Here is a 15,061-nt window from a genome sequence, read left to right on the forward strand (position 1 = left end):
TTACTAACGTAATGATTTACATTTATTGTTTCACATACTAAAATCCAGAAGATTGTATTCTATAAGGATGTTAAAGTAAAGGTCAAAGACGGAACAAAAAAAATCGTAATTACAAATTTTAGTGATTTGCGATTATATATGTTTGTAGTGTAGTATATTTGTATATGTTGTAGTGTAGTATATTTGTATTTGCAATTTTCTAACAATTATAAAGTAAAACTTATCTTTGATACACACTGTTCTTAAAGATATTAATATACAAGTGTACCTTGTTTGTGAAAGCTGAAATAATAAGGTTATTGTAACAACTTTAGACCAATAAATCAATTATCATACTCTTAACAAAACATTTCCTTCGTCGTATAGTTTATTCTAAATTTATTAATTTGAGAGTAAACATTTACTCTAATATCAATCCTTATATATTTGTATTACTCATCAAAACTGCAAAAACTATATACTCCATATAGCTATAATACTTAAATGACACAATAGGGTAGAATGATTGATTTCAGGGTTTTACAAAAGAAAGACTAGAACTTAAAAAGCAAAGAAAAGGCAACAAAAACAAACAAAATTAAGAAGAAAAAAACATTTACAGTTAAGTATTTAAACGAAATGAACCGTCATACTCCTTTTTAGCTCATCTGGTCCGAAGGGCCAAGTGAGCTTTTCTCATCACTTTGCGTCCGTCGTCCGTCGTTAGCATTTATAAAAATATTCTCCTCTGAAACTACTATGCCAAATTAAACCAAACTTGCCCACAATCATCATTGGGGTATCTAGTTTAAAAAATGTGTGGCGTGACCAAGCCAAACAACTAAGATGGCTGCCATGGCTAAAAATAGAACATAGGGATAAAATGTAGATTTTGACTTATAACTCTGAAACCAAAGCATTTAGAGCTAATCTGACATGGGGTTAAATTGTATATCAGTTCAAGATATATTTGCCCTGAAATTTTCAGACAAAACAGACAAACCATTGTTGGATTGCTGCCCCAGAATTAGTAATTTTAAGGAATTTTTGCAGTTTTTGGTTATTATATTGAATGATATTATAGATAGAGATAAACTGTAAATAGCAATAATGTTCAGGAAAGTAAAATCTACAAAAAAGTCAACATGACCAAAATTGTCAGTTGACCCCTTTAGGAGTTATTGCCCTTTATAGAAATTTTCTAACAATTTTCATAAATTTTTGTAAATTTTTGTAAATTTTTTAGAAATTATTTTCCACTGTAATTACTGGGCCAAGTTCATTATAGATAGAGATAATTGTAGCAACAAGAATGTTCAGTAAAGTAAAATCTACAAACACATCACGATCACCAAAACACAATTTTATCTGAATTTATCTGTGTCCATTGTTTAATATGCACCAAGGTGAGCAACAGAGTCTCTTGAGAGCCTCTAATCTCTATTCTGTACAGACTGATTTCAAAAGAGTCCCTTCGTAGTTATTTTGTCAACAAGACAATTCTTAACATTCCTGAAACATATTTTATTAGCAGGTTTCGATGTGACTTGAGGTTCTCATCAAACAAATTAATATTTCTGAGCAAGTACATATTTTCAAAATGTAAAATGTAAATTAAAATGCAGTGGTTTCTATGTATTACTTTCATGGGTAAACAAAATACAATCAAACATTCTTGTTAAGGTTACATATACGTACTTGATTAATCAGCACTTCGGTGTTGACATGAATATCAATTATATGGTTATTTTGATAAATTTCCCGTCACAAAACTTTGCATTTTTCGAAAAACTAAGGATTTTCTTATCCCAGGAATAACATACCTTAGCCGTATTTTGCACAAAAATTTCAAAATGAACAGAAAATTTATTAAAAAATGGCGACATTATTGATATTAATGTCAACAACGAAGTGTTGACTACTGGGCTGGTGATACCCTCAGGGACGAAACGTCGACCAGCAGTGGCATCGGATTGAGGCATGAACTCACCAGTCTTTGTTTTAACAACCATGTATCACACGCTGTTAACAATACCTCCACTAATGCAGGCACCCCAGTGAAGGTCCCCGTTTCATAAGTACCATAAATTCAAGGATTCTTCATGTAGAAAACTGCATATTGCTAGCCTTTTATAAAATAGATCAATTCCAGTTTAACTATAACCAGGTAAGTAGGTACTCGTAGTTGAATAATATCAACATTGAGGAAGACCTCTAGTACACCATGTATATCGTAATAAAACGTGTTGACATGGAGATTGTTAGTAAGAATGGTGCGCAAAAGAAAACGAAAATATATATGTACAATTTAATTAAAATGTAGATCTCTAATTTTGTTATACTGCATATGAGCTCATATACAGTTTAACGAAATTTTGTAGTTACTGCATGATAAAAGACCTACAAGCACTAGAGACATGAGGTTTCTAAAAATAGCACAAAAAGTAAACGGTCATCAATCATATTCAAATTAGTTTTTGAATATAATAATGAAAGTACTTCAATTAAGTAAGTATACAGATTTTTTGCTAGAAAGTGGTGGTGAGATTTAAATTCTAAATGCTATTATTATATCCCTATCGGCCACATAATACTACTGTGACGTGAACAGGTAAGATATTTCCAAACTAAAGAAATAACCGATATAAGTACACACGATTTCATTGTTGATTATATGTTCCTGAGACTCTATTAACGTTACCTTTAAACTAGTGGTGAAACATGTTAAAAATAGATATCAGGACTTTTCAAAAGTAAATTTAACTTAAAATCGATTTAATATTTTAATATTCGAAACCTGTTTTTTTCTTCAAAATGGCGCTTTAGATACAGGAAGCCAACACAGTGATATACAGTAGGATGCCGAGAAACAATCAACTCACTATTCATAACCTCTTTCAATTATTTGTTGGAAGTGAATGCTTGGTTACAACATTAACGAGCATAGGGTTTGCAACGTTATTTTTCACTGGTTGGATCCTAAGTATCTCAGTTCACAACATATATAACGAAAATTGCAATGAAAGATGGATTCATTTAGATACGGCAGGTAACTATTTTGATTATCATATATTGTTTTTCTTTTAATAAAGTGTTACCACCATAGAAACACGATTTTTCGGACTCTATTCGAACCAAGTTGTTTGTGCGATATAATGCTCAGAGGAAAAAGAAAATCAGCAGCATCATGACAAAATATTGTAAAAATAAACTTTTTAACAATTACAATTTTCCTGGTTAACATGGTTAATGCAAGTTGATTTATAAATGATTTTAAAATAATTACTTTCTGTCTCATGAAAATTTGATACCTGACTAAATTATCATTATGAATTGGATTTTTAATTTGAGTACTAGTGGTATGTACATTCTTCCTACAACATTAACTTGATAACTTTCTTTTTGAAGGTAAAATATGCCAACATTTTCATATTATGTTATTAAATTTGATGGCAGAATAACATGTATGATTAAAAAGGATTATAGCATACATAAAAACTTGTACTTTTGATTCGAGAGTGCATAATAAGTCTTCTGAAAACGAAACACCCGTTTGGTGTACAAAATTTTGATTCTCGTATCTTTCACAATTTTATTTACAGCGTTTTACAGTTTTGATTGACTATGTATGCGTATGATGTCTAAACATACTAAACTAAGTAAGAAAAGATCACGAGTTGGTTCACCGTTAAGGAATAACCGTTTCAAAGATTACATCGGATATGTTCCTTACGTCGTACCTGCAATCCCTTCCCTATTCACGAATGTGACCTACCAAATTATACTATTTACCAGATTTGCAATAGCATAAACAACACGACAGGTGTCACATGTGGGCAGGATCTGCTTACCTTTCCGGAGCGACGGAGATCAACCCCGGTGTTTGGTGGGGTTCGTGTGGCTTAGTCTTTGATTTTCTATGTTGTGTCTTGTATACTGTTGTCTGTCTGTTTGTCTTTTTATTTTTAAGCCATGGTGTTGTCAGTTTGTTTTTAATCTGTGAGTTTGATTGTTCCTTTGGTATCTTTCATACCTCTTTTATGACAATAAATTAGTATTTCATAACAAATTATGTTGACGGTTGAAATCTACATAAAGTATCGACGTAGAATTTAAAACCTTAAAACTTTTCTTTTAAAATTCATATTAAAATCAAAATTATAATAATTTTTTTTTTCAAATATATATACAAAACAAAGTTCGTGTCCTTGGAAACGTCACAGGTTCAAATCTATGAAGGGCTGCGAACCTCCCTTAATGGAGAAATATACTATGTCTATTTTAAAACGCACAAAAAGATCGTAGGGCTGTGAGGCCTGTTATTGCAAATCAACGTTTTCTGCATCTAAATGAACTCAATTATACGGAAGACTAACATGAAAACCAAAATAAATTTTACTAGCAACAAACATAATTCTCAAGAACTTATAATTAATTATTTGAAGATGCTATCATTACATTCTTCATCTTCTTACAAAATGTAATTCCAGAATTAAAGAATGCCTTGCATGCCAATGTTTATGGAGAACACATCGCCGTGAAGACAGTTTTGAATCACCTTAATGCTCACTTTATGGATGATAACCCGTCGAAAGCCTTGGCGTTCTCCTTCCATGGTGGACCAGGAACAGGCAAGACTTTGATCACCAAAATATTAGTTAATCATTTGTACAGACAAGGCTTCAAAAGTCAGTTTGTACATATGGTTGTAGCTTCTAGATATTTTTCACACAGACAGACTACAGATAACAAAAAGGTGTAGTACAATTTGATTGGATTCAGCCATTAAACTATAAAATTGTTAAAACAGTGATGAGATAGTCATAATATGTATATAGCATAAAATATATTTCGTTTCAAACTAGTTTTCCTTTTATCAAGTATGACAATGATAAAAGGCATCAACAAACATTTTATGGGTAGTTCTAGTGAAAAAATGAATATCACATCCCAATTTTACGATAATGGTTTTATATAAAGCGCATAAATTTAGAAAGGATCCATATAAACTAATTGATCCTTTGAATAACATAACTATTAAAGGTTGTCAATTTAATGCATTGGTAAAATCTTTAAATTTCGCTTTATTGATACTTACATTGATTTTGTTTTCAAAAATGAAAAACAAATTACTAAAAATATATACATATATATATAATATATTATTATTTACAAACAGTTATAAGCACTCATTATCCTATATCCTGTCAAAATTGTTTACTAACATTTTGTTTATCACAACATTATGCGTTTTTGGATGTGTTCTGATTGTGAAAATATAATGAAATTTGATGCTTTTGTCATACAAGTTAAAGGTTTAGCTCCCTACAAAACCAGGTTTTATCCATCATTTTTGTTACATCTAGTTTTCCATTTTGATTTGTTTTTCAACTTTTTAACATTTTATAGCTTACTATGCGTCATGGTGTTTCATAGCCTTAAATGCCGTTAAGTATAACTTCTATGTCATGTTGTCTCCGTTAGAGATGTTTCCAATTCCAATCAAAACCACGTCATCTGATTAATATATTAGACTCGTGCATATCAAAATAAAACTTTTGACTGTTTTGCAGATTAAACTCAGAAAATTAATAGAAGACAAAACAAAACAATGCGGACAATCCATCTTTATATTTGACGAAGTAGATAAGCTATCACCTGATCTTTTAAATATATTAAAACCATATCTGGATCACCACGAGCACATTGACAACATCGTTTATAGGAAAGCCATCTTCATTTTCTTGAGGTAATTTTTATGTATGTTTTTTAGAAATGTAGTGTAAAGCTTTCATTATGGTTTTAACATTATCGTTAAATAAAGGCAACACTGGTATACCGGTATTTAAAAAGTCATAAATCGATTAACAGAACAAACAAATCCGGATTATAAACACCGAAGTGCAAATAAAAACGAACGCAAACACACATAGAAACGAACTATTTGATAACATCTGTTATATCCATAAATAAAAGCTTTGTAGACAATTATGTATAATGTTGCTTTGTACGTTTAAAATAATACCTTCTGAACTATGGATATAGGATGAATAGATCGTGTTTGCAAAATGATTGTCTACACAGACATGAAGTTACCGCCGTGGTTAGTCTAAACTATTAATGAAAGACTGGAAATATCTTAATAATATTTTTTTTTCTCAGTCTCGTTTATGACTTTCTAATTACATTGGTGTGGACGAAACGCACGTCGGGCGTATAAAATGACAATCCTGCTACCTGTGATAGATATTAAGAGCTATTCAGATTTTACAATGGTCGTTTCTATTCAAAATTGTTTTTCTATATGAGCCTCTGTGCGATATTCCCCTATCGCACTTATTTAGGGTGTATATGAGTTTACTAAATGCCAAGCATACTCTGTTCAACTAGTATAGCAAATGTAGACTTCTAATGCTTTAATATGAAACAAGGGATAATTTCATTGACATTAATTTATCAAACACGTGTCATTTTGAAAATGTGTTTCAATCTCAACTCAAGTTTATAGTGTTTATGTTCGATGTTTGAATATTGTACTTTAATGTTTTGATATCCTTTCAAACTTTTAAAATCAAATATCTCTGGCAAATGTTCTACGTTTCTACAAAAAGGTTTTTTTAATATAACGAAGAACATTTATTGTTAACATCGACATGAATAGTTTTGATAGTTCGAAACCTCAACCAAGTGCTTTCGAAAAAAGAACAGGAATAACGTGTTGTTTTCTTCAAATGTAGATTAAACGTAGTTTTGTTGAAGAAGTCTATTGATGAAAGCAAAACAAAACATATCAATATTTTATCATATTATATTCAGTAAGAATAAAAAATCCTGAATAATACCTCATAGTTGTTTGAAAAGACTTTGAAGTATATTGCTAGGACTAGTAGGATTATTAAGTTTTCGAAACAATCAGCAACAAGATCAACTAATGTATGATTACAATTATTTCATAACTCAAAAGACAATCTATGACTGTATTTCTTTAGCAACACAGCTGTTCCACTGGTAAACAAACAACTGGTTGACTTCTGGTATGACGGCAAGAAGCGTGCAGAAATTGATTTGAAGGATTTGGAATTTTCAATGGCAAAATCTGCTATTAGTACCGCAGGAAGTGAGTGAATCTTAATTTCTCAAATAAGAAAGGCCTAATTTGAGTTTTACTTTGTAAGGTTGGGTGTGCTTTGTATCGATCTGACACATATGCTTTTATAAAAGTTTCTCGTTTCATCACTTTCAAATCTTAGGGGAGGGTTGGACATCCGTGAACATGATGTACCTTGCATTTTTCTGTATGTTCTTGTTCTTGTCCAAAGTCATACACATTTACTTCAGTTGTTGTTTTCTATTGCTTTCATATCATTTCTCGTTTGTTTTTTTTTTTGTTTTTTTTTGGGTTTTTTTGTAATGTACGGCCTTTTATAACTTATTATGTGGTACCATGAGGATAAAGACGGTTCAAGACGTTAATGCTAGCTATTATCTTTTGTTTAAGAAATAATTAAAGCAAACTATACTTAATTGTAGTTTTAACATGGGTAGGCATTATATTCGTGATTACTTTTGCCCGAGCGATAGTGAGGGTTAATATAAAGTATAGCTGGCATCAATTATTTCGATTCTGATTAGGACAATTAATCAAAGTAATTTCTATGTCCGATGTGTATAAGGGTAAACCGTTGTGTAGGCTCTTCCATAAACCTCCCTTTCTTGTTTGTAAAGAAGCAAACATTTGGCACTGTGATTTTGCAGAGGGAGGAGTTTTTGAACAGCCAGCATGAACGGTTGTCGTATCCAGGTCAAATATGTTAATTTCGGAATGCAACACTTTACAGTCATGATAAATGAATAAGTAACAACATATGCATCATTTTAGAGTTTGGAAGTGTTTTAAGTTAATGAAATATATTAAATGCATGCCCATTTGATAAAATTAATTATTATGCAGTAGTCAATATACACATGTGCCAAAAAAAAATATTGAATTTAGAGAATGGGATTATTCATAAAACGAAAGAAGCACGTCATAATAGAGATTTCCAATAAAATGACATACGTATCTTACTCGACGTACGCATGTAACGGAACCGGTTATTGCTTACCTATTAAGTTTGTTAAATGCGTCACTCAAGATTTAACAAACAATTCCTAAACTATTAATCCCATTCATAATTAAAAACCAATTGTTCAGAGAACAATTGAAGGTCTTTCCATCAAAACAATGTATTTTGATATGAAAAGTTGTGAAACTAAGTTTAAAATGTCATTTCAATCGTCAAATGATAGCTCCTAGTAAGCTGATTCCAAAAATATATTGTTTCCATACATTTTTTTTAAATAAGGGAGATAATTTGTTACTTCCGGTTTGAAAAATGTTACTTCCGATTATATTTGAATATTTACTTGACACTAATTCCAAAAATATCTGGTTCTATATACTTTTATATTAATAAAGTACAAAAAAATAGCTACTTCCGGTTTACAAAAGGTCATTTCCGGTTGTTTTTTTTCAAGGTTAAATGGTTTGATACCTTTTTCTAAAAGTTGTATATCTTTATCATGTATACATATAGAATAAAAGCAAAGGTCAAAATCTAGAACGCCAAATTAAGCTATGACCTTGAGATCAATTTCAAGGTCATAAACCAAGGACCTCAAATCAAAAGACCATAGGTCTTAATTATATTTAGTTAATGAGTTATATCACCAAACGCGTATTTTTAAATACAAGAGGGGAGAAAACTCCCTTTTACATTCAACGTACGCTTGCAATCAAAATTTACATCTTACGACATGTCGCAACTAACAATTTAGTAAAAATAATTTGTTGATATCTTATACAGTCTTTGGATATAAGTGAAAATAAGCCAAATTCAAATATTAGAATATGACCTTGACCTTTGACCTTGACCTAATTTTTATTTTTTGGGACCAAGAACCTCAAATCAAAAGATCCTAGGTCTCTATCACTTATGATTTATAAGATAGAAATTCATATCACTTATATCAGATGCATAAGGGGAAATAACTCTCATATGGAGCGGTCATATCGCTTCGGGCAAAACAGGACAAATCATGCCAAGGATATAACGAGCAATTTTGTAAAATAAATTTGTCATAATCTTTAACGGTTGCGAAGGAGATGCGCTAACAAGGAAAACAGTGTTTGGGGAGATAACTCCTACAAAGAAAAGTATTCGTTTACGCAGGGTAAATTTCAAAAGCGCATAAACTGTTCGATATCATATACAAAATATCTAAGCGACATATTGCGAAACCAATGTTTATCGCAAGAACAAAATTAGGCGGAAGAAAAAAAAAAAATAATCAGAAGAAAAACAATAGGTCTTTCCACAGAAAAGTGGAAAGACCTAATAAAATTTATCAATATCCAGTATTACCAAGATGATTAAAAAAACGAAAGATATCATGATTTCTATATATATCACGTGATTATTGAGATTCCTGCATACACTTCACTGCCATAAGACCACGTACGTTTACGTATACGTATCTTAACCTATCATACGATTCATTTGAGTTGTCTTTCATGGTATCAATTTAAAAATATTCTGTCCCCAAGTATCTCTGAATAAAAGAAGATGCGAATGCCAATTTATATACTTGTTATAATTTTTGAGACAGCTACAATGTCACTTCAATCCTACGGGAATTTTCTATTACTTATCCAATTAGAAGTGGATTCTACAAAGATCACATATATAGATTAAGTTAGCGAATATTTATAGTTTCAATTTTTGTCTCGCTCCGGAGGTAAATATATATAAACTTTGCGACCTATTCATGGACAGGATAACCAGTAAAGGTGATACACGAAAAAATCATTTTATATTCATAATTACATACTAGTATATTGGATTGACTGGTAGCAGGCTAGCCTCGAATACGGGTTCAATTATTTCGTTGGACCCCATGATCGAATGGCTTTAAGACTGTTTTTTCGGTTTGATGCATTCACGATTAAAAGAAGGTACGGTATAAGTTTACTCGTAGGAAGACAAGTGTGTCTTTGTATAGCGGTTACACTCTCTTGTTATATAGCAATGCAAATGCGATTCTTTGTGTTGGGCATGTACATAAAGGTGTATGAATTTATCACTATTATTTCATCATCCTTAATATATATGTAATATTTGTCGTTGGTCATAAGACATACATCAATATCACCATCATCATTAGTGATATTATACCTTGAGGCAAAATCTCCGTCGTAAGTACATGTATCAAATATAACTTGAGGCTTTTTAGTCGTAAGTATTATAGCTTGAGGCTTAATTCTTATCAGATGTTTTAGCCAATATATGTCAAGATTTTACGCATACATCTCTAAGCTACTTAGTTTTAATAAATGTCAAAGTTAAAGCCATTAGAGATCATCAAAATCAAATGATCATGTCACTATTAAGACAGTCAGAAAGGAAATTGACTCATGAGAATGAATCGAGCATAAAAAAAGCAATTCCTAGTTTTTTCAAAATGAACTTAATATCCTATCTGATAGTATTCACAGCTGCTGAAAATTATCTTAAAAACAACTACAACTAATAAATAGAGAAAAATTATCCTGTTTTTAGTATTGATCATTTATATTGTACTGTTACACCACTGTCCTAGAATAAATGTGTCTGTGCCAAATGAGGAGCCTGTAATTCAGTGCTTATCGTTTTTTGTTTGATTTTCGTTAACTTTTAACATTAATTTGGCCGTTATTTTTCTCGGTTTAGTTGTTTTAAATTTGTCATTTTGTGACTTCTTACAGCTGACTATGCTGTGATGGCTTTGCTCATTGTTGAAAGCATTACAGTGCCCTATAGTTGTTAAAATGTCTGTGTCATTTGGTCTCTTATGAAAATTTGCCTCATTGGCTATCATACTACATCACTTTTTTGTTTTTTTGTACATTAAGTATATAAAATCCACAGAGAGTCTAGAAAAGCAAGACCTTTTGTTATCTCAGGCATAGATTACCTTAGCTGTATTTGTCAAAACTTTTAGGAATTGTGGTCCTCGATGCTCTTCAACTTCGTACTTTATTTGGCCTTTTTATTTTATTTTTTTTATTCGAGCGTCACTGATGAGTCTTTTGTAGACGAAACGCGCGTCTGGCGTATATACTAAATTTAGTCCTGGTTTCTATGCTGAGTTTATTTACAGGGTGTTTGTTTGACTATTATTGGTCATAACTGTATAGCAGATTTTATGAATTTTCTAACCTTCTATAAAATGTAATGATAATTTATCTGCAAAAGATACATGATGATTTGTTTTTTGGAATATAAATAAATAGATGTATATACTAGTATTTGTATTATAAGAAATAGCAGAAACAAGAATATATGTCAATTATATTACACGTCAGTATCACATTTCTGTATTAGGTCATGTAAGTCCTTAAACTTTTTTTTCTCATGTAAGATGTCTTAACTTCAGACATTGTTGTTTTTAAAAAGTACTAATCAAAGTCAAACGACAATCATTTAAGTTTGATTTCGTGCAATACAATTTGTGATTATTGCCGTATCCCCGATAATTGAACTGATACTGACGAGCGGAGCGATGCAAACATAATTTGGACGATTATAACCTAAATATTTGTATAGATAATGTGGAAAACATGAGATTTTCAGAATTATTTAGCAATCAAAAAGTGGGAAATTCGCCCTCTACCCCTGTATCATCGAATGCACATACAAAAACCTCGTCAGTATAGGTAAAGACGAAACAGTACTATTTGATAAATATATATATTATATGAGTGTCTGCCCAAATCAAATTATCTTCTATTAAATTAAAGAAATTGTTTTTAAATAGTCGAGCGCACGTTTTACATTCGGCTGTGTTTGAATCTGCTTTGAACGTTAACAAAACTAAAAGACAACTTTCTCGCTCCGAAAATCATTATTTTAATACATTCATGCTAAATTCATTGTCTTGGTAGTTATTGAATAAAGGCCACAGTAGTTCGCCGCTGTTCAAAACTCATAAATCTATGGACAAAAAACAAAATCGGGGTAATAAACTAAAACTGAGGGACACGCATTAAATATTAGAGGAGAACAACGACACAACATTAAAATGTAACACACACAGCAACAGACTAAGCATTAAAAATCATAATTTGAGAAGAACCAAAATATGGGTCAAGTAAAATGACACGAAATGATGGGTATATTTGACTACAAGTTGCTAACTTACTTGTTCTACTATAATATTTGTGTCAATAAAATCATTCAAAATGTAATGACAAAATATTTAAAAATTAAAAAAAATAGTTATTTTTACATAAAATTTATTCAAGCAAAAATGCGTGTTCAAAGAGCAAAACATGCATGCAGTGCATTCTCCCCTGTGTCATGCTTCAATGCAATAGGACGAAATACGTTGAGTTAGGTCAGTTATGTCGAGTAAAGTCATTTTATTGGACATCTCTAGAAGAATATAATATATATTAATAGTATTTTAATGTATGAATGTTAACTATATGCATGTAATTTGTTTGAGGGCCTCAATGTAAATTATACTAGTTCTAATTGAGTTATCCTCTTTAAATAAAGAATTTCTTCTTCTTCTTCTTCTTCTTCTTCTTCTTCTTCTTCTTCTTCTTCTTCTTCTTCTTCTTCTTCTTCTTCTTCTTCTTCTTCTTCTTCTTCTTCTTATTCTTCCTATTGCAATCACAACACATCTTCTTATGCTTTGAAAATAGGTGTGCATTTTGTTTGTTTTGTGCATTTAAAGTAGAATGTCATTTGGAGTGAATATCAATTTTTATCAGTTTGGTATATTTTGTCCAAGCTGACCATGAAGTGGTTCTGTCTGTTATTCATGCAAATAATAGCCATATGTACATTGCACATAATATTAAGAAATGGTTAGCAAAATTATGTTTATTCATTGTTGAGAAAATTTATGTATTTATGTGGCCTTAATTTTGCCATGATAAACTAGTTTTAAAACGTTAATGCTGTCACTTTAATACGAAATTTCGCACACATGTATAACTTATAATTACGTTGTAACTAATTTAAACAAAAACAATATGCGTTTTACTTTCAGGTGGATATTACAAGAGTGATCTCATATCCCATCACCTTATCACAGCATTCGTCCCATTTCTACCTATCGAAAAAGAGCATGTGTTTGACTGCATTAAACTTCAACTTCTAGCGAAAAGGTATTATAAAGACTACATGGACATTCCGGTTAAAACAATTGAAGAAATTGCTGAGCAACTCCAGTTTTATCCAAATGAAACAGACAAAATCTTTTCAGGGTAGAAGAAAAGGTTGATTATGTAATGGGAGAAAAAGCTGATTATGCTGATGTATTGAAGATGAACCAAAAAGAGAAAATATGATACATCAATAATTGTCCACGTTTTTTTATTCGTTCTAGACTACTAATGACTCAAACATTTAGCTTAACTTAGAATAGACTTTAAAGTGTGAGGAATATTATTTTTTTTCTAATCTGTACAGACTTCGTTCTGTGTGTGATCAAAAAGTGTTGCTGCCTGCAAAACAGCTTCTTTCTGTATTTAGAATTAATAAAAACTGTTATGAAACAGCTTAATATCTGTCTTTTAAATATATCTATAAAACATGTATACAACAAGAATGTGTTCATAGTACACGAATGCCTCACGAAAACTATCATTTTCTATGTTCAGTTGACCGTGACATTGGGGGTCGAAACTCTAATTTTGCATTAAAATTAGAAAGATCATTCTACCATATGGGACATGTGTTTTTTGTTTCAAATCCAACTTTATCAAAACCTTTTCTGCCCACAAACTTTAACTAACAACTTCAACCTGAAGCAGGACTGATGGACGGACGACACATGTAGTTCAAGGATACAATTAACGAACTTAAATAAGAAATTAAAAATGATATGTGTTCGTAATTACAGGTCACTTAGGTAAACGGTAAGCATCATCAGCTTAACAGGCTGTGCATTGTATGAAGATATTGGATGTAAGGCGGAAAATTTAGGATGTGGAATAGAAGGGGAAAACTTGGGATCCTGGGTATAGAAAGATAAAAAGGTTGGTGAAACACCCTTAAAAACATCGGAGAAAGAATCACCCTCGTGTCACCCACCTCTCAGTACAGTAATAAAATAGCAATATATCGTCAAATACAAAAATACAATTAATAAAGGCAACAGTAGTATACCGCTGTTCAAAACTCATAAATTCATGGACAAAAAACAAAATCGGAGTAACAAACTAAAACCGAGTCTGATTGAGACAGGAAATCATCATTACTTTTTTTTCAACAATAATATAGCACACGCTGTTAACAATAACTCCACTAACACAGGCACCTTAGAGAAAGTACCTGGTTCTTAATTACCAGGGATTCGTCATGTAGAAAACTGCATATTGCTAATCTTTCATAAAATATATCATTCTAGTTTAACTAAACGAAGTAGTAAGTAGGGTTTCGTAGTTGAATTCAATCAACATTGAGGTAGACTACTAGTATATCATGTATATCGTAATTAAAACGTTTTGACATGGAGATTGTCAGTAAGGATGGTGCGCAAAAGCATCAGAAAATTATGTTTATGCAGTTCATGAAACTTAAAAGTTACAACAATGAAATCATTTGTTTTCATTTTACCTCTTTGAAGATTGTATCGGGAATGAGATCTAGAACGACTCCTGGTTAGATATGATACTAGATCGGAATGTTTTAAACCGAAAAATAACCCATTTATGTTTAAAAATTTGGAAATGTTGTATTCACTGCATAATAAAATACCTACTAGCACTAGTGACTTTGAATTACTACAAATAGCAAAAAAAGTATATGGTCATCAAATATATTCAAAATGAATAAAAGTACTTCAATTAAGTAAGTATACAGAATTTCTGTGGCAGTGTTAAAAAGTGGTGCGATTTAAATTCAAAAAGCTATCATTATCCCCATAGTCAAGGTATAATTCTTCCGTTGACCGATATAAGTGCACACGATTTCGTTGTTGGTTATATGCATGAGACTTTAACACTAGTTGTTAAAAATAGAAGTAAGAACTTTAAAATCGATTTTTTGAA

General features: G+C 31.2%; 1 protein-coding gene across 2 annotated transcripts in view; it reads left to right on the forward strand.

Annotated features, from left to right (window-relative positions):
• Positions 1-2,608: 2,608 nt before the first annotated feature.
• Positions 2,609-15,061, forward strand: part of LOC139485677 (torsin-1A-like) — a 30,126-nt gene continuing 17,673 nt past the window's right edge. The window contains exons 1-5 of one of the 2 annotated variants that reach the window (XM_071270312.1): positions 2,609-3,028; positions 4,470-4,735; positions 5,553-5,728; positions 6,969-7,096; positions 13,057-13,572. In XM_071270312.1, the coding sequence (XP_071126413.1) occupies positions 2,839-3,028; positions 4,470-4,735; positions 5,553-5,728; positions 6,969-7,096; positions 13,057-13,277 (981 nt within the window). In that variant the 5' untranslated portion in view covers positions 2,609-2,838 and the 3' untranslated portion in view covers positions 13,278-13,572. Of the gene's footprint in view, positions 3,029-4,469; positions 4,736-5,552; positions 5,729-6,968; positions 7,097-13,056; positions 13,573-15,061 lie in introns of those variants that run through there. The other variant, XM_071270311.1, reaches the window with a different exon arrangement.

This window comes from Mytilus edulis, chromosome 8 (genome assembly GCF_963676685.1).
Source record: "Mytilus edulis chromosome 8, xbMytEdul2.2, whole genome shotgun sequence".
Classification (NCBI taxonomy): Eukaryota; Metazoa; Mollusca; class Bivalvia; order Mytilida; family Mytilidae; genus Mytilus; species Mytilus edulis.